This window comes from Python bivittatus, unplaced genomic scaffold, assembly GCF_059951505.1.
Source record: "Python bivittatus isolate LINGU-HERP-01145 unplaced genomic scaffold, Pbiv_v1 ctg000330_np1212, whole genome shotgun sequence".
Lineage (NCBI taxonomy): Eukaryota > Metazoa > Chordata > Lepidosauria > Squamata > Pythonidae > Python > Python bivittatus.
In genome coordinates this window covers 61229506-61252247 of record NW_028277058.1, presented here as the reverse complement: position 1 = coordinate 61252247, position 22742 = coordinate 61229506, and the positions used below count along the sequence as shown (strand labels likewise).

The following is a 22742-nucleotide window of genomic DNA, read 5'->3' as shown; positions in this document are numbered from 1 at the left end:
TTTTTTTTTCCTCTTCTCCTCCTCCTCTGCCTCTTCTTCCTCTCCTCCTCCTCCTCTGCTCCTGCTCCTTCTGCTCCGCCTCTTCTTCCTCTTCCTCTTCCTCTTCCTCTTCTTCCTCCTCCTCCTCTTCCTCTCCTCCTCCTCTTCCTCTCCTCCTGCTCCGCCTCTTCTTCCACTTCCTCTTCCTCTTCCTCTTCCTCTTCCTCTTCCTCTTTTCTTTTCTTCTTCTTCCTCCTCCTCCTCTTCCTCTCCTCCTCCTCCTCTGCTCCTGCTCCTTCTGCTCTGCCTCTTCTTCCTCTTCCTCTTCCTCTTCTGCTCCTCCTCCTCCTCCTCCTCCACCCCTTCTCCCTTCTTCTTTCCAACCTCGTTGCTCTGGAGCGCGATACTTTCTGCTGAATGTTGACCAGGTTAAAAATGTTTCTTGCCCATTTAAAATATTTTTCCGGACACATCTTAGCATAAGTGCTGAAAATGATTCATCTGGGGGCGTGCATGCAGTTTCTAAAAGATGTATAATCGGGGAAACCAGGTTTAAAATATGATTTCAGTGCTCCTTTAAAGATGGGAGGTGCCCGGGGGGTTGCCATGCTGGGTCTGAACCCTAATTTTCACCTCTTTTTCATTTTCTTTCTTCCAGGTAAGGCTATTTCCCAGTTGGGATGAACATCAGAGAGAGAGAGTTGGATCTAAGGATAGCTTTCAAGGGCGAAGGATGGCAAACGTCTATCTCAGCTCAAGCGGAGGAAGACCAGAAGGTCGCAAGGACCACAGCGGGAGGGTTCTCCTTTCCTGTCTTGGCTCCCCAGCGCCTGTCATTTTAAGAATAAACCCTGATTCTCCATCAGTGTCTTCTGCTGTATTATATAGAATGGAATGGCACGGCACTCGATTGCATTACATTGTGTTGTGTTGTGTTGTGTTGTGTTGCATCAGATCTTTAGGCCGGTGTTTCTCAACCTCGGCCACTTTAAGATGGATGGACTTCAACTCCCAGAATTCCCCAGCCAGCCATCTGAGTTGAAGTCCATCCATCTTAAAGTGGCCGAGGTTGAGAAACCCTGCTTTAGGCATTCAAGGAAGTATACACAGCACCCCAGTTCTCCCACAATAACCTTGTGAGGTAGGCTGGCTTGAGAGAGAGGGATTGGCTGAAAGCCAGCAAATGGGCTTCCAGGGCTGGGGGAGACCTGAACCTGGGCCACCCTGGGTCATCTTCACCAACACCTTCACCATCACAGCTCTTGGTGCGATCTAGTCCTTCCCTGCCCACCCACCCCCACCTTGAATATCCCTTACTTTCTCTCCTTTGGGTCCGGGAAAGCCAGCGTCACCCTAAACATGAAAAAGAAGGAATCACGTGTTGATGGATGTCGATTTGGTAGCGCAGACATTTTTCTCATGCCCCCTCCCGTACCGATGGCCAGCAAGCATTTTAACCCGTGCAAACTAAAAATCATTGAAAAGAAGCACAAGAGCTCCCGATTATAAAATATTACCCACAGGCGTAGGCCTTACATTGTGAATATAGAAATAAAATTGGCATTGCCTGTGCAGTGAATATTTTCCTAAATATCCCCTGAGAAAGCCCATTCTCTTGTTCCCTGATGGGGGACGATGGGCACTGTGGTCCAACTCCTCTAGAAGCTGCCAAGTTAGGAAATAAACATAATACAAACTTTTTAAAAAAGTTTTCCCCCCCTTCTTTATAACTTTCTGCATGGTTTATTATGATTTTTTCCTGTTTCTTTTTTGTATTCAATTAATACCAGCAAGTGATGATAATACCACATACACGTCTAAACAAAAATTAGATGCCTGGGTCAAAATCCAGAAGAATTGGTGGTTCTAGGAACCTCACGAGCACGGAAAAATAATCAGAAAGGAAAAGAAATCTTTGCTCTTCATGCACATTTGAACGTTGGTCTTCCTACCTTCTCTCCTTTCAGACCACCAGGGCCTTTCTGTCCCTGGAAAACAAAGGAACAAAACCTTGATTAAAGTGTCAAGTGATTAAGAAAGGGCCTTGCAAGTTCTTGTTCTCCTCAATGGATTGGATCCGGAATCCCTTGGCATGCTTACCGTCACGCCCAATGGCCCGCGAAGGCCCACGGTTCCTTCTTCCCCCTGTTCAAAAGAGGCCACATTTGCATCAGTGGGGTTCCTAAACATGTGACTGGTTCTGGCACATCCCCAAGAACCTTATACAACCGGGGTCTGGCTGAGGTTGGCAACCTTCAAGCAGATCAGGTGGGGAAACAGACCGCACATGGACTATTGCAACTCTGCTTTAGGTATAAGATGGAGGAGAAAGAATCTCTGGCAGGCGGTCAAGATTCTTAATCACTTGACACTTTAAACAAGGTTTTGTTCCTTTGTTTTCCAGGGACAGAAAGGCCCTGGTGGTCATGACACAATCTTGACCGCCTGCCCGAGATTCTTTCTCCTCCATCTTATACCTAAGAGAGTCAAGGTGGGTAATCTTGAGTTTCTTCCTCACCCACTCCTGTCAATCTGGGTCAGGGGTATCTGCAGGCGTGATGGTGCAATTGAAGCTCTGCCTGTTTTTTTTGGCGTAATGCACATCACTCTGCTGATTAAAAGTGTTTTAATGAATTACATAGCCGGGGGGGAGCATCTAGCCAGACTTATCTTGAAAAGTGAAGCAGGGTTAAATGTGGTTGGTTATGGGAGGGGATGCCACCAGGAAATCCAGGCTGTAAGCTAGACATCTCAGAAAAAGGGAGCGGTGAATTGTTTCTCTGCAGGCATGCCCACACAGTCATCAAGAACCAACCTTGACTCACTGAAGCCTTTGCCTGGACTTCTAATGAATTAATCTCATATTAATACAGCACTGTGGAATTTAAATTCTGCAGGCTGCGTAAAATTGCTCACCCCAGTTGCCTTTGGCCCATTAGTCTTTAATGTCCTATTTATATGCCATCATATTTAAAGTGTCAAGAGAGGCGAAGATGTTTTGGTTGTTAATTTCTACTTTGCTCAGTGCTGGGTCGTCTGCAGAGGAGCCATGCCCCAAACAAGGCCGTTTGGAGTAATATTCTGATGTATTCATTATTAATATTCATTTCTACAAAGTTTGCAAGAGGGGCTGAATCTTGATTGTTGGGAGGAGGAGAATTTCAAGCTGAAGAGTCATTTAGTGAAACCTGGATAGGGAAAGTACGCTTGGAAACAAAACTGTCCCCATGAAGGTTGTTTCCTACGATGTGCTTCCTCGTTTTCTTATGCCCATGTCTGATCAAGCTGCTTTGTTCTGCAACTTTCTGCAAAACTTGTTGGATCAGAGGAAGGAGTGGGGTGCAAGATAAAGGTGTCTTTCCTGAAGAAGGTCTATCAAGTCGCTAAGACACCATCTCAACGGCACACAGCCAGTCAGCACTGCAAGAACCCTACCCGCGATGGCACGTCCCTGATAGTTTCAAAATGCAAATTATAGACAGCTCTTGGAATGCTTAATTAAAAAAACAAAACAAAAAACAAAAAATACATGTTATGAATCCAGAGGATATAATGCTTTGCGTCTCAGAATTAGAACTGGGAGCAATGACTGAATTTAGACACTACATTGATCGCTAAGGGGCCACGCCTAAGCTGAACGTGGCTGTTTTCAGGAAGGTATTTCTGATTAACATTTGGATGGGAGATCAAGAGGAAATCGCTGGGTTGTAAAGGGAAAATAAATATATATTGGAAAACAACTGGATGGTGTTGATGTTTGCAGGTCAGATAAAGCCACAAAAGAAAATAACATTAGCCAAGCATGTTGTGTAATGAAGTCACTAAGTTTGCAACTGGCCTGGCTAAGCATTCATTGTGAATGCCACCAAAAGGGTGGAGGGTCCGGGGCGGGGGGAAATCTCATAGAATCACAGAATTGTAGAGTTGGAAGGGACATCAGGATTATTTAGTCCAGTGTTTTTCAAACTCGGTAGCTTTAAGATGAGTAACCCTAACCCTAACCCTTAAAGCATGCTGGCTGGGGAGTTCTGGGCGTTGAAGTCCACCCACCTTAAAGCATGCTGGCTGGGGAGTTCTGGGCGTTGAAGTCCACCCACCTTAAAGCATGCTGGCTGGGGAGTTCTGGGAGTTGAAGTCCACCCATCTTCAAGTTGCCAAGTTTGAAAAACACTGAACTAGTCCAACCTTCTGCAACGTGCAGGAATGCCATTTCAACCATTCGTGAGAGTTGCGTAACTTCCCGCAGGGCCATCATTTGTTCACAGGGCAGTGTATGAAACACGCTTGTTCCTTTCCACATGCAAGTACATCACCATGAGGGGCATTTGGGGAAAAGCAAAAGAAAACATTGCCCCAGCATTCCTGCCAAAGGATGGTTGAAATCCAGCTTCGGTATCAGATCAGCCTCGGGATGAACACCCCACACAGAACATCCCATGTTTCCATGGATTTCCTGAATACCAGCCTTTCAGCACAAAACCCAACGCAGAGCAAGGGTTCAAAAGAGAGCCCTGCCCACTTGGGTTCTTGGCCCCGCCCACTTGGGTTCTTGGCCCCGCCCCACTTTTGATGTCTGGCCTCAGCATCCTGCATCCAGGCTGGAGCATCGTTGCCAGCGCATCAAAGATCCACACCCCGATTTAAACATTCGGGAAGTTCAAAGCAGAATCCGACAGGCGCCGAAGGAGGACAACCGCGTCAGCCGCTCATCCTACCTGGGGGCCAGGAAAACCCCGATAGCCTCTGGGGCCCAGTTGGCCAAGACCGGCATCTCCCTGCAAAGCGGCCAGAGAAGGTGGATTTATGCTCGGAAGCATTGCTGCCTGTTGGTCTTACTCATCCTCAGCTGCCTGAAAATCCCAGCACGCCACAGAGCTTTGCCGGTTTCTCATGTGGTTGATTCCGTGCTGGGAAGCCAGGACATCCACAGGTGGGGGTAGGTGTGTCAAAAAAGTCAAGATGGCGCTCACGACCATGGGATCAAAGCCCCAGTTCTTGACTGTCGTCAGCAGGAAACCAATACAGGCATGACATACATAAAAAAGGAGATAGTTTGGTCTAGTGGTTAAGGCTCCAGGCTAGGAAGCAGGAGACTGTGAGTTCTCATCCTGCCTTAGGCATGAAAGCCGGCTGGGGGACTTTGGGCCAGCCCAACCCACCTCAAGGGGTTGTTGTTGTGGGGAAAATAGGAGGAGGAAGGAGTACTAGGTGTGTTCGCCACCTTGAGTTATTTATAACAAAAATAATAAAGGCGGGGTAAAAATGGAATGGCTTCAATCATGGCTGTGGCCGTCTTGACTTTTTTGACCCCCTCCCTCCTCACACAGGTGCCCCTGGGGTAGAGACATGTATCTGGTCTGCCCGTGTTAAATAAATAAATAAATAAATAAATGCAAGGCTTAAGTCACGCTTGGGTTCTGTGCCCCCACTGCAGGGGTCGGGCATGGCCAGATGTTAAAATGGGCCTTTTATTGTGATGGGGGCTAAGACATGAAATTTGGACCTTTAACCTCTCCCCAAATAGAAAAGGGGAGTTGGGGGGCTGCAGATGAGATCAGGGGTGTCCTGGGGGGGGCTGTCAAAAAGGCCAGCATGATATCTATAGCTGCCCAACCAAAGCTTCACCCTTTTTATGGGTGCCACGTGGGCGGCGCATGTAAAAAGGGGTGGGCTTCAATCACATGGTTGCAGCTGTCACCTTAATTTTTTGATCCCCCCCAAGACACTCCTGAATGGGATGCTGTGGAGGGGGGAGCTGCTGGTAGTTTGCAAATTACCCAACTCTGTCCTAATGCAACCTTTGAGGGCTCTGCAATCTTTTCTGCTGATGGTTACTGTCAAGGATGGCTCCTTACGCCTACCACTGTGTTTCTCAACCTTGGCGGCTTGAAGATGTGTGGACTTCAACTTCCAGAATTCCCCAGCCAGCATGGCTGGCTGGGGAATTCTGGGAGTTGAAGTCCACACATCTTCAAGTTGCCAAGGTTGAGAAACACTGGCCTATCGTGAACCCCTGTGAAGTTTGCCATGCCAGCTGGGCATGGCTTCCCTTATATCTTTTCTCCTCTTTTCTCCAAGACCTTTGAAGCACAGTAATGCTGCTTAGAAAGGGAAATTTTATTCTTGCAAAACCCTGCAAGTTGCTGGCCATCTCTCCCCTAACCCTGCCAGCAGGGACCTTTAGGGATCCTCCCTACCAAGGTCGGACTCACCTTGCTGCCTTTGTTCCCTGGGCCACCTGGCCTCCCCTGAGGGAAAAGAGACGGTCAGTGTTGTAAAGATCCCCTTGTGTGGCTCAAATCTGCAATCGCCCAGGACTGAACTGAAGAACATTTCAATGCAACAGGCAGGTTTCCCAGAACACAACATTTAGCAGCTTTTTTCAGGCACTCTGGGGGGGTCACCCACCACCCTAATCCAGCAGGGCACAACTTCCCCGGAGAGACCTGCCAGCTCTTGCACGGCCTGGGTTTTTAAAAACATTTTATATAAAAGAACATAAATGGAAGAAGAGTCCACGTGCATGCCTTGTGGAGGACTGTAGTCCAAAAGTGGATGTGGCCAGGAGCTGGGCTGGGGGAAATGTGCAGGGGGTTGAAAAGATGGTTTAATTAGAACTCTGCAAGGTTTAAGGCTTCTCTTTTCTTCCTTCAGCCCTCAACACTCCAAAAAGGTGAGAAAAGGGCAATGTTGTTGGTCTCACACCTTCTGGAAAGGCTTGGGGTCTCCAAAAGCAATGCTGGCTTAGTTGGGTGTATTTGCTGGCCACAACGTTTGTGCTTCTGCTGTAAACCATGATAGGTTCTCATCACAAAGCCACAGTAGCTGGAGTCAAATATTGTAGATTGCCATGAATCATGTCTACAAACCATCATGGCTGGGTCTGTCTTCCCAGCCTTATCTAAATCTACAAACATATTGGAGATTGCCATGAATCACGTCCACAAACCATCATGCTGGTCTCTCGGTCTTCCCAGCAAACGAAGCTTGTCTCCAGGGCTTCTTAAGGGCAACGTTTCTATTCTCCCCCCCCTCTCATTGTCAAGGCAAACCCACCTCTTCCCCAGGAGATCCGGGAGGGCCTCTTGGTCCCATCAATCCAGTCCGGCCTCTTTTCCCACGTTCCCCCTGAAGAGAAAATATTTTCTGTGAACATGTCTGGAAGGAAAGGGACATTTTGAGCGGGCAACTCTACACGTGGGGCAGGCGGAAGAAGAAAGTCTTGAAATCGACACCATAAAAAAAAAAAAAAAAAGAATTGCAATATGGGAATTGCATTAAGAGAAACGTCCATTCAAAGACCCCAAAAAGAAATACAAAATGCAGTGGCCCAACTCGGCTGTTCGCTTGGACCTCTTGCGCTGAGATGGGCTTGAGGGATAAGGGCTATTTTAAGTGGCTTGCTGACCGGACTCGCTCATTCTTCAATATAGTGTAGATCATGTTCCAAAGAATGTGGTTTCCAGCTTTTGACTCACTTCAGACTTTCCTTCCTCCTTCTAACACAGGGTTTCTCAACCTTATCAACTTTAAGATGTGTGGACTTCAACTCCCAGAATTCCCCAGCCAGCCAGTCCACACATCTTAAAGTTGATAAGGTTGAGAAACACTGTTCTAACATCTCCTTTTTTTCTGCGGAGTCTTTGGTTTAACTCCTCTGTCTTTATTCTCCAGCCAAACAAACTTAGCTTCAGTTAAGCTAATTTGATTCCTTGATTAGTGTGCCCTCTCGGTTCTTTTGGCCATATCCATGGGCAACCCCGGGGGAGGTCAAAACCTGCAAGATGGCAAGTACAGCATCGTGATTGAAGCCCAACGGCGTTTGATCACGATGCTGACCTTGCTAGCTTTCACATTTTGGCCCCTCTCCCGAGGGTGCCATTGTACTTCCCCATCAGATTTTTCCCTTCCCAGGTAATTAATGTTATGCAAAATGCAGAAAAAGAGTAAGAAAGAATATTCCAAGGAAATTAAAGGCATGAGACAAGAAAAAGAAATATGTTAAATCTACAGGTCATCCTCGTTTAGTGACCGCAATTGGGACCAGCAACTCAGTCATTAAGCAAAGTGGTCGCTAAGTGAATCCACGACTGTGCTTATGATCTTGCTTCAGCTTTTCTTTGCTTTACAAACCTGTGAACGATTGGTTGTAAATTTATTTTTCATCACCGTTGTAACTGCGAATGGTTGCTAAACGAGGCAGTCACTAAAAGAGGACTACCTGTAATTGACACCAGCGCCATTCGCTATATCTCTCCATATCTTTTGGTCTTTGCAAGTTGTCCCTGCTTCCACACCATCCGCACATTGCATCAGGCACATCCTTTTCTTCTTTAAACTTCTCACCTTTCAGGATCTCATCATCTCCGTCCAACCATGACTTTCTCTGTCTTGTTCTTCCTCTCAAGCCATTCATTCATAGATCTGGTTTGCAACAAGGTCCTCATTCTTTCTCTCCATGCAGTATTCTTTTTTACGGGTTTCTCTCTTTTTTCCCCCCAATGAGTCCACATCCATTCAGCACCCATCCCGTCCTGCTCCCCTCTCTTCTCATTTTACTATGCACAGTTCTTAAACATCTCATTTCTACTGTGTTCAACTGACTGCTCAGTTTCTCCTGATCTACTCAACTCTCATTTGCACATAACATGACGGGCAGAATCAGCCTCTGGTCTGGCAGCCATTTGTGCCTCTTTCATCTGTTCCTCACACTCCTTTCATTCATTCTTTCATTCACTCCTCACAGACTAGCCACTCTGTTCCTAACAGCATTTTTATGTCTTCAGATCTGTCCCTCTCCCGATCTTTCATAAACGTTCCACCAAGGTACACAGATTCATCTAACTGATTTGGGTTTTTTTGTTTTTGTTTTTTGCCATTGACACGAGTTCCTTTTTCCTGTGAAACACAACTATTTTAGACATTGCTCTGTTCATTTTCATATCCACACTCCTGGTTGCGTTGTGCAATCTAGCATTCACCACAAATCATTCCGGCTCTCAGTCACCGGCTCTCAGTGTGCAGGACATACACACAAGTCATGCCCCTGATCAACACACCTTAGTGTCACCAGGCAGAAGCAATCCTTACACGCTTTTCCCATAAATTCATTAAACAACCATGGGGACATCACACGTCCTTCTCATACTTGCTATTCACCGCTGAATCATTCATAAAACTTCCCACTTATTCTCACATACTTCCACCATATACTTCTCCTACTGCAGTCAACAACCAATTCTCGACTTCTTATCTGTGCAACGTAAATCATAGTTTGGAATTCTGCTATGCATCTTCCCAGGCCCCCATAAAAAGGACTTTTTTCAGTATTTCTTTCTATGGAAGTCCAGCAAAGGCGCTCTTTCCATGATCTGGCACCGATGGATCCCTCATGTCCATATTAAACCAGTTGCCCAGCCACTTCATATAAGCAAGCTACATCCATATTTTAACATTTCTTCAGTTATCCCATCCCAACTGTAACTCTACCGTATTTCAATATTCTTGCAGCATTTGTGGCTTCCCGTTCACCTCTTTCATTTTTATAAGCTCCCATTTATTGCATCCCATTCAGTGCCACGCTTTGGCGTGTAATGATCATTCCCATACAGATCTTCTCAACACTCCTCCTAGCATCCTCTCCCTTTGGGTCATCCTTTTTATTTCAACCCCATTCTCTCTGCTGGAAGGGCCTTCTTGAGGCCTCTTCACCCACTTCCAGCACATGTGCTTATTTCCATTAAAAATCTTCTGCATTTTCTCATCCTCACTTAATCTTAAATGTTCCTGCCTTCCTTTGACTGGGTCTCTCCTTTTCTCTCTACAGTATTTTCCTCATTTCTTAGAGCAATTATTGCATTCATTTTTTTCTCATCCACGGCCCTTTTTTCATCGTTACGCCAAGCAACCTCTTCACGCTTCTCATCAGCATAACTCCTCACACTTGGGTGGCCCTCAGTAACCGTTTCTTCACTCCATTCCTAGCAGCAAACAGGTCCTCTTTGCATGCATTCTGTGGGGAGACTCTCTTCCAAATGCCTTTCATACAGGACTCGTTGTTTCTCCTCCGGCACCCGCTCATTTCTTTCACTTCTTTCTTTTTCTTCCATAACCATTTCCCCTGATGTTCCATTCTTGACTCTACCAACAAATTGTCAATCCCACCTTGCATCCTGCTTTAATTCCTTCAAACTTTGATCATAAACTCTAAAGTCAGTTCTGCTCTTTGATTCATTCCTTTACGTGTCCTTGCACAAACAGACTGAAACCCTCCGAACAAACAGACCTTTTTCTCACCAAGTCACCCTTCTTATGGCTTCCTGGGTATCTGAAAGGCCCAATCCGGTACTCTCTTATTTGCACTTACCCACTAATGCTCTCTAGCAGACTGATTTTTTTTCAGCTTGCATTGCATTCATTTGCAATTCTTTTCCTTTCCCTGGAGCATAACATACAACTATCACCAACCTACGGATTCCCACTGGCTTACAGACCCCCAACAACCCATTTGTATCCATTCATACTTTCCAACGTTCATTATAAGCCTTTCCATTCATAATGAAACCAACATTCCACTTTCCTGCAGATACTCTTCAACTCCCCTCTACGAGATCATCCAAGCCTAGCACATCCTTCTACTTTCTCTTAGTTTCACAGCCACACAAAACATCTATTTTTCTTTCTTTCATTTAATCCATCAGTTCAAGCTCTTTGTCATTCATTCCTCTGACCCTCTCAGTTGCAGTCTCCCTAAGCTTTGGGGATCCCCAGATGGGCCCAAAGAGAATGGTCTCTCCTGGCTTCGATCAACAGAGACTTTCACATCATGCTTTTTGGGGAGATAAAGAAAGTGTAAACTAGGCTACCAGCCTTAGTCACATCTGTGCCACGTGCAACATCCTCTGCGAACAGGAAGGATAGGATATTGGGCACACATGGGCCAGGATGCCCCAGGCACAATTAAATCCCAGTTTCACCTCAAGTATGTTCCCTCTGTTCTCTATAAGCTAGGATCTTTACTCTAGAGACCACTTGCAAGCCAACATATGTTTGCCTGCATCCTATCAACTAGGTGTTACAAGCAATTTCCCCAAATGGCAACATTCCTATTGAACAGCTCCAGGGAGAACGGCTTTCTTTGTTTAGGTCACTCTTAGCATCACATACAATGACATTACTATATGCAGAATGCTCAACCAAAATGGGTCTCCTTTCATTGGGAAGTGCTGCCCTTACTCGGAATTGGCTTTGTGGTGAAGCCAGATCCAAGCGAGAGCAATCCTTCTTGTCCTTAACTTAGAGCGTTATGTAGAAAAGAGTGAAACCAGAGTTGGCACTAGTGCGGTAGGAAAAAACCGGGGCAACTTCTACCCCACCCCTATCCCCCAAACCAATCTCCCATCCCAGCCCAAATTTATTAGAATGAAATGAGAAAGTCTGGCTTGGCTCTATCCGATAACAGTCGTGCTGCCGAGAAAGCCATCTGTGAAAAGGGAAGAAAGTAACTTCCCGCAGCTTGGAACATAAATGTAGCCGAAATGTTTCACCGAATCCGTATTATCCAAGCCAATTGTGCTCTGTTGGAGAGAGAGAAAGAAAAAGGGAACAGCAGCCGCCGCTGAAGGAAGGAACAAAGCAGCTCTGCGGGTGAAACTGGAAAATGGACGGACAATTATCTTCCTGTATCATTCTGAGACAGCCCATTACAGGGCCACTTCTGCAGGGGCTATCTTCTAAGCAAGCTGGACATTCAGTCCGGGTTAGAGTGACCCAGCCCTTGAGGAACAGCAAAAGCCAGAACTTCCTGAGCGTGCAAGGGAAATGAAGAACTTCCTGAGCGTGCAAGGAATGAAGGCTCTGGAAGAACAACAATCGAAGAATGGTTGATCAGATGCCACAGAACCGAGCTGCTGCCGCCCACCAGGACTGCAATGTATCTTTTGCAGCGAGACCCCAACCTCTAAATGCAGACACCACCCTTGATCTAGGGGGTCAGCCAGAGTTCGGGGTGTCTGCAGCAAAGCAGGACAGATGTAGCGACACCCCCCTACTTCAGTGACATCACTACAGGCAGTCCTCACTTAGCGACCACAATTGGGACCAGCAACTCCGTCACTAAGTGCCGCGGTCGCTAAGCGGAAAATCACGTGACTGTGACCGGCTTGTGACCTCTCTTCCCTTTCGGCTGTTAAGCGAGACATCACGTTACCACGACTTGCAATTTTACTTCCGTGTTCTCCATTCACTCTGCTTGTCCCAGGCAGGTGTGAGATTAGGCTGAAGCCGCCATAACTAAACATGAAGCGGGCATGTAAACAGAGAGGACAAAAGAGCAGGACTCTTGTCAAAAAGATACCACCCCCAGTGTTATTAAGGCAGCTTACAAAGCACTGTTAAAAGCTTCAGACTGAATAAAAAAGTTAGCCAAAAGCAGGACAATTTTATACAATTCTAAGAGGCTGAAATATTGAGCACAGAAGAGAAGTTAGTTAATCCTAAAACAGTCCTTGTTTTAGGAAGAAGGCTAAAGACTCTTCTCCCTCACCCCCTCCCCCGAATACCTCCAGATAACCCAGCCAGTCTTGGCTGGTCTCACAACTTTAACAAACTCCGATATGGGTAATATTTGGATGGGACACCATCAAAAAATCCCAGGGATGAAAATTAGGCTGTAAAGTTGAAGAAACATCCCAGCAGGAAACATCAAAACCCTTCCCCACTGCTGTCAAGCAAACCACAAGGAGTTGGTTCATGTAGTTATTCTGAGTTGACCTTAGCCTAAAGGAGGCTTTTCCTTCGCCCGACACTTCCGTTTGGGAAGCTAAGCTGCTGTGAAAACATCAGGACCTTCCTGAGAGGCATCTACGCAGTCCCCCCGGAAGGAAATCCAGACCCGTGACCGGTATGGACTTCTCTGAGCCTGGGAAGCAGAACGGACATTTGCCACACGTGGCAGAACCAGCAGAGACGGACATTCCGTTTGCATCTCCTGAAACCTTCCCCTGAATCCAAGAGACCATTAGAAAAAGGATCAAAGGCATCTCGGAGGCCTTGCCTGACCAATAGGAGCTAAATCAATAGGATCAGTAGAAGCTAAACCTGATCAGTAGGAGCTAAAGGACGCATCTCCGGTGTCCCAGATTCAGAAACTCAACCTCTTTTCCTTTCAATATATCTGATTACGGAGAGAATCCTGCTTTCTTGGGTGGCCATTCAGGGTGGCCATTCAGGGCTTGGCGATATGTGGGATTTGGGCATGAGATGCGACCCCAAACATTGCTTACCTTTTGCCCTGGAATTCCAGGTGGGCCTGGAGATCCTCTTTCTCCCTGGGAACCTGGTATCCCAGGATTACCACGAATACCCTGGACGCCTTGCGCTCCAGCAGGCCCTGGTGCCCCAGGTTCACCCTAGTGGAAAGGAACCATAGCTATCAACCAGAAGGTGAACAAAGATAGTGTGGGAAGAGGGCTTATGATGTTCATTATCTCCTCTCTTCTTTACTGGAAATTATTCACTTCAGATGTTGGCAGCTGGAGCAGCTCCAGAGTATACAGCCCTGGTCCTTGGCGGCTCTGAACATCTAAGTGAAGATTTAGGTGGCTCAACAGAGGCAGAACATCCACAGGGAGGGTCAAAAAAGTCCAAAGGGTAGTCATTAACATGCAATCAAAGCCACATTCCTTTTTAATGTGAGTCATGATTGCCATCTTGATTGTTTGACCCCTTCTGGGGTGTCCCTGGGAGTATGAATTGATCCCACATCTGCATCTTCAAAAACATCACCCAAGCTTTTCACTGCACTGACCTTGCGTCCAGGAGGTCCAGCCTGGCCAGCAGGTCCACGGAAACCAATCCCTGGTTCTCCCTTGAAAAGCAGATGAGAGGGGGGGAAAAAGAGGACATGTCAACAGCCACTGGCAACTGGCACCCCGCAAATTTGGTGGAAGGCTAAGGCAAAGGACATTGGTCTCATCTTGGAATAGATTGAGAAAGCCCATATAATGGGAATTGGGCAGGCTTCTCTCTGGCCAGCTGATCAGGGTGGCATACAGAGAGATCGTACCTCCTGTTTTGCCTTGCCCCAACAACCTGTGGTGGGCTGGGAGAGAGGAAAAGAGAATTGAAATAATTTACTGTTGAAAGAAGTGAAATGACTATGCTGGAGAGCGGGCTGTTGCAGAAGTGAAAATTGGGTATGTCGGGAGAAACCGAAAAGTGAAGGCAGTGGAAAGAGGGGACGTAAGAAGTGTGCAGAGTAAAACAAAAGGAGAGGGGTATCCACAGGGAGGGGGTCAAAAAAGTCAAGATGGTGGCCACCTCCATGTGATCAAGGCCTCACCCCTTTTTACATGCTACACGCATAAAAAAGGAGAGCTTCATTTGCTGCCATCTTGATGGTTTTGACCCTATCCTGCAGACGTCCTGACCCGCAGATCCATTGGACATCCTTTTGGGTGTTTTAAGAGTGCTACCCTACCCCCTTCTTGGTCATCTTTCCTCAGCTTATCCAACTCCTTCAATCCCTGATCACAGAGCTGGATTTTGGGGCACACGATCATTTCCCGAGCCAGCTCCAATTGTCTGAATGCTTCTTAAACCCTGAACTGGACACAGTAGTTGAGGTCTGACCAAAACCGAAGAGAGTGGGACTGTTTCATCCCCTGATCTGGAAATAAGACTTCTGCAGAGGCAGCCTCAACTGCATTTGCCTTTTTTGCAGCTGCAGCACACTGCGGGAACCACGTCTATGTGGGTCAAGGGGGATGCTGCACGGGAGCTCTATCTCAACTTGCCTCCCCCAACAGCAGCCCAGTCAAGTCTGACTCAAAACCCCCTGCCCCCCAGAAAAGGTTGCTCTCTGCTGGAATTCACACAACACTCTTAGTCAGATCACTGGGACTTAGCCACTGGATTTGCACAACGTCTTAACCTTGCTTGGTGTTTATTATGGCTTAGCCACAAAAGCAGTGCAATTAGCTTGTAGCTTGGTGTCTTGTGCAAACCTGGACATAAACTAACATAGAGCACAACCCATACTTGTAGATTGAATATTCCCCTTAAATCAGCTGCTTTCAGTGGGGCTGCTGAGAGTCCCTTCCTTTAAAGCCCAATTCCTTTACCTTTTGACCAGCTTCACCATCACTGCCTTTGCTCCCCTGGAAGATAGAAAAGCAAAAGATAAGTCTCTAGTTCTCATGGTTCTGCACGTTTGGTTTGATGGATACGTGCCAGGGTATTGCTCCGGGTTAGATGCAAACTGTGAGTAGCAGGAAGGAGGATTCTCTAAGGCAGGAGAGTGCAATTTTATGCAACTCTTTACCTTCCCAGAGTAACTTTTTAAATGCTATTTAACAGTTTTCGTTATTTTGGGGGTTATTTATTCTTTTTGTATGCTGCTCAGAATCATTGGGTGATTGGGCTGTATCAATTTACCAAATAGATAAAAAAACTCACTGCATGTAATGAGCTGTTGGTGTAACCAAGTCCATGATGACTTTGGAAAAGGTGGGGCTAAAGTGCAAGAATGGAGCAATTTATCCCCCGTTCCCAGTTTATTTTCCCTGTTTTTGCTTGAAAATCGCTGCACCAACATCTGGCCATTTTGCTGCAGAATTTCAGCAGTGCACTCCCAGGACACTGGGGGCCCCCAAATGGGGTGGGTGGGGTCTGTCTGTGTCCCCCAGGTGGTCCACCTCTGTTTTATGGCTTAGCCTCTTGGAGGAACCCAGACAAATCACAGTTTGTCCAACAAACCATGGCAAACAAACTATGGCTTAGTGTGAAGTGTGAATCGGGCCACGTTCGGAAGGCTGGAGGGAGTGGGTTTCTGACCTCTTCCGGCAGGACTTGTGATCTGGTGCATCTCCTAAGATGTGCGTAACTTCTGATTCTATTCCCTTGGGTTGAGGTTTTAGCAAATGTTGGTGCTCTGCGCGGCCTTTGTGAGGCTGTGCAAAACTGGGATGGCCACCCAATTTTTCCTTTCACTGCTCACCTTCTCCCCTGCTTCTCCTGGCTCCCCTGGGTCTCCCTGTAAGAAACAAACACTGAGACGCTGCACGTTTTTCCACCCAGTTTCTTCCCAGCGTCATGGAGCAGCGAGACCCCAGTGCAAAGATGTAAAGCAGCGCTCCTCCCTCTTTGCTCTCCTCGCCCAGTCCCTGTCGTTGCTGCAAAAAAGCATCCTGTTTTTTTACTGTACTCAATATTTTCCCTTAGAGAAATTCTTCCCTTCCTTTTTTTGCATGTGTAAAGGGCCACATACCTTGAAATCACAATGATAAAGTAATAACAATGGAACTCAACGCAAGGAAAGCAGCGACGAGGAAATATAAAGTGATGATGAGTGAATAAGACTGGATCCATTCTACCTGGCTGACAATTCAGCTTCACGGCACAGAAGTGACTACTTCCTGGATCATTCCCTGCCCCTTCAAGATCTCCTCCCTCCCTTGCAGGGGTTCCGGCACGGATGCCCGCTGAAGCTGGCACAGAGTGGTGCTGGAAAGATACCTTTTTGCCTTTGGCCCCCTGGTTTCCAGAAAAGCCCTTTTCTCCCTGCAGCGGGCATAGAAGAAAGACAACCACAACATGATTTTTAAGGCGATACTTCGCAGTCTTTACTGAGCCACAAGATAACCCAGAGGGGATGCGTTCACACAACACGTTCATCACGAAAGGCAAAGCACAGGGAGAACTAAGCGTATCCTGTTGCCTGAATGCAGCCACAAGGTCTTCAACTGACCCGTGGACCCAGCCCCTGAAAACCTCCTCAAAATCCTTGCATTGGCTGGTAGGGGCTCCCTGGGGACCCCTGTGACCGTGCCCTTGGCCAAAGATGACACGAGCACCAGCTGGGTCCTTCTGCATGTTTCAGGAGGGTTACCTAGTTTAATAATAACCTAGGTAATAATAATCATCATCATCATCATCATCATCATCATCATCATCATCAGATGCCCTTTATAAGTGGGGCAAAATAAGATCGCCAAACTGTGATTGTGGGGCTGAAAAACAAACTACCCAACATATAGTGACTGAGTGCCAAAACAGAGCCTATAATGGAAATTTTGCTGACTTCCTGGCTGTGACAAATGAAGTAAAAAATTATATTTGTAACTAGACATATGTTTATAATTTTTTATATTTTGTATTTCATCTCTTGTGTTTCTATTCTACTGAATTGCGACGTGAATGTGCCATACGATAAACAAATGCCTAGATTAACTCTTTGCTGCAAAGCAGGAGCAACTGTGGGGTGTGGTCAACAGCGTCAGGATGGTGGCCATGGCGCTGCGATTGAAGCTCTGCCTGGTTTTTACGTTCCACCATCTTGACTTTTTTGACCACATCCCACAGATATCCCTTCTGGGGAGGAAAAGGATGGGAGGTCAGTTTTGGCCAGCTTTGTAGGGACATGAAATTCGGGCAAGCCCACCAAGGGAAGTGTGAATCGATTTGGCCCACCCCCTGGAATTTCCAGCAAGATTTTTCGGGAAATGCAAAGGTTATATTTTCCCTGGATGGACAAAAGGTGCTGACCTTCCGACTTTGGATGGATACAAAATCGAAGCCCGCTGAGTCTGGTCCTTCCTTCTAAAAGAGAGAAAACATTGCTTGTGTTATTTCAAGAATATTCTTCACCCCCTTATTTTATTGTGACCTATTTCGTTGATTGGAGCTAGAGATGATTCAGAAAATGTCGCTGGCTTCCTGCCACACGCTAAGCCCAGGTTGAAAACACAATTCTTGGGTGTATCAAACATGCCCTGCCCTGTCAAATATACAATATTGTGATGTAATGGGAAAACGTGCCACTTAGGGGTTACAACCTCATTAAGGATTTCCGCACAATCACCCTGGCCAACTTGGTCTTTTTTAGCCAAATTTGAGCAATGTCAGTGTGAATGTTGGCAGATGATGCAACAAACCAGCTTCTGCCGAGCTACATCGCTGGTAGAATCACGAAGCCTTGGATGCCCCACAGAACCTCTCTAACATCCAAGCTTGTAGCGTTGACACTCCCATAGCATTCAAATGGTATGCTTAACCCCGTTACGGAGCCTATCTAGGCATTCTCACGACGCTTCAGATCTTAATCGAACTCAGAGGCCTGCCTTCACAGAACTCTCCAAGCTGCCCCAGAGGACCCACCACAATGAATATGAACCAAACTTAGATGTGTGAATCCAAGAGCAAGGACCTTACCTGACCCCTGAAGCATGGTGTGCAAACACAACCATGGAATCATTATGGTCCCGATGCCTTGGATCAGGACCAGCCCAACCAGGAAGCAACGGGGGAATCCAACTGTCTCTATTCTATCACCCACATTGGAATCCACCTCCAAGTATTGCCAAATGATCTGTCCCCATATTCTTTGCTCAGTTCAACCCTATGTTCACTTTTAAGATGCAGGGAGTCAAGGCGAGGGGGTGTGCAGGGATTCAACATCTGTAAGATGGCAGGTGAGGTGTCACCTGCACAGATAAAAGGCCCATGGCTTTGATCACAACACTGCATCTACCATCTTGGAGATTTTCACACACATACATACACACTGAGTGTGTGTCTAGACCAGTGTTTCTCAACCTTGACGGCTTGAAGATGTGTGGACTTCAACTCTGGGAGTTGAAGTCCACACATCTTCAAGTTGTCAAGGTTGAGAAACACTGGTCTACCCTTCTCTTCTCCTGTCTTCTCAAATGCCAGCAGGTTTATTTGGGTTCATTGCCCCATCACCAAAGCCTAAGTTGGTTTGTAGAGTCAACAGAGACGACAGCTACAGAGATGAAAAATGGGGTGAATCGTCAGTTCCCCAAACAATGGAAACTTCCCATTTTTCCAGAAGAGACTTGCTGCTCTGAAGTTCGCAGAATAAACAATGTTGGAAGAGATAACTTTGCACATTAGCCAGCGGTGCAAATTCTCACATTTAATAAAAGAGAGGCAGATGGCTTCAGTGGATGAAAAGGGGACTTGGGCAGGAAAGTACAGAGGTGACATTTCTCAACTATGGGAAACAGTAATGGTTCTCCTTAATTTTTTTTTTTCTCAACATGAGAAAATTGGAAGCCAAGAATTCAGGACTTGGATCGTGGTTTGTATTGCTGCCTTTCCACTCTGACAGGAATGCTGAATTTTTCATTTCTGTCCAAGATTACCTTAATCCTCTTTGCTCCATGAGGTCCAGGATAACCCTTGAAAGAAAAATGAATAAATGAACCAGTGAGGGAATGACTAAATAAATAATAAATATCTGTGGGAGGAGGAATATATTAGGAATTAAATTCCACAGCAGGCCTGTTAGCTGGGTGGACAAACTAGGAACTTGCAAAGATGAAGCAAGGCCCAAACTAAGGAGAATTGTGAGACTGAGTTAGGTTGTAAAAAGAGTGTTTAAAGATCTTTGGAAGTTGCATGGGTTTTCCAATGGGGGTGGGGGATGGGGTGGACAGCAGCTAGAACTACCCCCCCCCCAAAACTAAGCTTCATTATGGGGAATTCATCAAAGAATCTTCTTTCAATCCATCAGGGAAAAGGCTGTCACAGAGGGGTGGACAATTTAAAATAAATATGCATAGGATGTCAGTAATGTACAAAAGAGCCAGGGCATGTGTCAAAGATGGTCTGTCCATGTAATGGTCTGTGGGAATGACCTTGGGAGAGAAGAGGAAGAGCCACAGACTAGAGAACTGTCATGGAAAAGGTATCTCAGCCCACAGAAGGAAAAGGGGCGTGGGAAGCATCTCAGACGGGACCCTCCCTAGTTTTCTGGAAAGGAAAAGTAAAGGAGGGGAGAAATATTTTCAGACTTGCAAGATTCTGTTATGGTAACCCTACATTAAAGGTAGTGTTAGTACTCAAGGTTTGTGCTTCTTGTCTGGACTACCTCGAAGGGCTGACAATCCCCCATCTGGCTAATTTTGAATGCAGACACTGCTGCCCAGTTTTTTCCCCCCCAGAACTCCTGAACTGATTGTTTGCAGAGAGCTTTGGAAATTAGTCCAAAAGCTGAAGCCAGCACAAGGGCTCAGAACGGATGACCCCTAAAAGAACTGGGGAGAAGAGTTCAAGGGTTCAAATGACATTCATTCCCCCCAAATGACTTTGTTCCATTCCACTTCTAAATTCCCCCTCTGAGTGAGCTTCAGTCTGTTTTCTGCATTCCACCTTTGCTGCATGTTCAAAGATCGATGCCTTTTTTCTCTTTATCCAGAGCTGTCTGCAAAGTATGGCCAGAAAGGTCACAACGATGGCTGCAACTGGGTGATCAAAGCTCCACCCAGTTTTTAGCATTTAAAAACTGGGTGGAGCTTCAATCACCCTGTTGGGGCCACCATCTTGGCTTTCGTTGACACCACCCTGTGAACACCTCTGTCTTTATGAGTTCAGAATAGTTGTTCAATAGCACCCATGCTCAACTTAGTTGAACCAGATACAATAGGAAGGACGGTGGCCAGTTGTTCGCAAGGCCTTACGGTGGTGTAAATGGCAAAGGGAGACTTGAAAATTAGGGATAAGATTTAGGAACATCTCAAGAACAAGCAAACCAGATCTGCTTTCAGCATTAACACACCAATGCAGCATAATAAGATTGAGGAGAAATTTCCTTGGCAGGTCAGCACTGTACCCATCCTTTAAACTCCATGGAAATAGACAGTCCTGCTCGATGCTCACCCCATGATTTAGCCAGTATCCCACTGAGGGTTCCCCAATTCCAAGGGCACCAGGAGGATGGACCTGTATAAGAATGCACAGAGTTCTTCAAAAGCAAATCTAGGATTTCTTGTATGGGAAAAGAAAGAGGAAGAATAAATCCTTACAGTTTGGCTCCAATTCTCCACCGTTCTTCGGATTCTGAGGTTGCTTCTTCCTTTGAGACTAGCCACCTTTTCCTGCAGGGAGAGAAGCTCACTTCAGTTTAAGTACTGTTGCACAAGCACCCCCAGAAAGTGGAAGTTGCCATTTCACAAGGAGCTTCGCAGGAAGAATTTGCATTGGAGTCAACACTGTTCAGTTGAAAAGGGAAAGGCAAAGGGCAGGGTTGCATTTCCAGCTTCCCCCAGCACCAGCACGAACCATCTACCACTTCTGGAGGGCAGGAAGTCATGAGGTCATCCTTAGTCCACCACCAACCAGCAGGTAATACAACCTCTGCCTGTTTTCTGGCTACATGTCAGCAATCGTGTTTCCCACCTTACACTGGTTCACGCCGTGATGTCTGGTTGTGAACTGGGCTTCCATTCTTTCCAAGCAAAGCCCTCCCCTCAGATAGCTACCAGGTCCTGTGGTGGGAACTCCTCCCCCTTCCAGATTTTGTCCTCCACCATCCCTTATTTTTTACAAGTTCACCAGCAGAAGGATGAAAAGCTTTTTTAAAAAAAATTGATTGATGAAACAGTGCAAGGATGGACGGGTCTTCCTTGTGACTGTCTAAACCAGGTGATATTGGCAAGAAGTCTGCCACTTTCTCCTTCTTTCTCAAGAGCCAGGAAAAATGGTCAAATGTTTTCTTTTCTTCTTTTTAACTAGTCCAGGAGGGGTAAAGAAGCAGGGGAATCCACTGCTCAGGGGCCACCGCAAAGGAAAGGAAGGAGATGAGATGCAGAAAACGATTTCTTAAAGGCAACTTCACTTCCAGCCAGTTTAACCATGGATGACCAGCAGCTAAAGGCTTCAAGGCAGAAGAGCTGAGAGATTAGAGGACAAGCAAAACAAAGTCCCTCGCTCACCGTGGGAAAGAGAACAGGAAGGGGAGGAAAATACGGGAGGAACTTGAGTTTAAGTTCAGTCTCACCTCCTTTGTGGGCCAAAGCTGCAAGAAATACAGGCAGCAGGCAAGCCGTTTAAGGTATGGAAGGGGGATCCAAGGAGGTTGGAGGGAGACCTTTAAGGGAAGCAGACATTTGGGGTTGATGCGAATTGATGCGGCTTGATAGAAACATAAGGAGAGTCCTCAGTCAAAATGATGAGAGGTCATTCATTCATTCATTCATTCATTCATTCATTCATTCATTCATTCATGCATGCAATTTCTATAGCTACCCTTGCAACTCCAGGTAGGGTGCAAAGGATTAAACCCAGAAACAAAAGAAAGCAAATGTAATCTATGCTTGGGTCTCAACCATTCCATTTTCAATCACCGTAGACCAAAACAGACAAACCCATTGACACAGCTGGTATAATCTCCCAGTGGAAATTCCTGAGGGAACATCCAGATCTTCAGTGCCTTATGAAAGGCCAGAAGGGGTCATTGAAGAGAAGATGACCAGAAAACAACTACTTAAGATTGAGAACTTAGATGATGCAGACTCTAAGCTCCATGCCTGACACTTTTCTGCTTTTAATAATAGAGACATAAAATACCCACTTAATCAGCTCCTATGCTCTGACCCTGCCCCATTGCAGATTCCTAGCTATTTGTCAGCTTAGAGGGGCCATGGGTGAGAAATGTTGGATGCTGAGACTCTGTTTGCATAATGCATTTAACCCAGTCAGTCCTTAACTCGGTTAAATATCTTTTCTGATGGTTCTGGTAGCACACAATCCCCTTGAATGGTCAAAAGTCACCATGTCCAGCCTACTTTCTCCAGGAAATGTCATCTTTTGTACCAGAGTTGTCCAGCCTCAGGAGCTCCTTCCCCACCATCTAAGCAAGGTGCTGTGCCATGGCTCAGAAGCTAGGGAGTGATTTGGTTCAGAATCTGTTGGCCCTGTCATAGAGAAGCTGGCTTTTTCAGCATTCAGACCAAAAGCTG

At 46.3% G+C, this 22742-nt stretch overlaps 1 protein-coding gene across 1 annotated transcript in view; it reads right to left on the bottom strand.

Annotated features, from left to right (window-relative positions):
* Positions 1 to 14540, bottom strand: part of LOC148215994 (uncharacterized) — a 50441-nt gene extending 35901 nt beyond the window's left edge. Inside the window, exons 1-9 of the mRNA XM_088141572.1 lie at positions 14454 to 14540; positions 13787 to 13846; positions 13263 to 13388; positions 7036 to 7107; positions 6192 to 6227; positions 4695 to 4754; positions 2080 to 2124; positions 1932 to 1967; positions 1297 to 1332 (exon numbers count right to left, since the gene is read on the bottom strand). Of these exons, the coding sequence (XP_087997698.1) occupies positions 1297 to 1332; positions 1932 to 1967; positions 2080 to 2124; positions 4695 to 4754; positions 6192 to 6227; positions 7036 to 7107; positions 13263 to 13388; positions 13787 to 13846; positions 14454 to 14540 (558 nt within the window). The remainder of the gene's footprint in view (positions 1 to 1296; positions 1333 to 1931; positions 1968 to 2079; positions 2125 to 4694; positions 4755 to 6191; positions 6228 to 7035; positions 7108 to 13262; positions 13389 to 13786; positions 13847 to 14453) is intronic.
* Positions 14541 to 22742: the final 8202 nt, after the last annotated feature.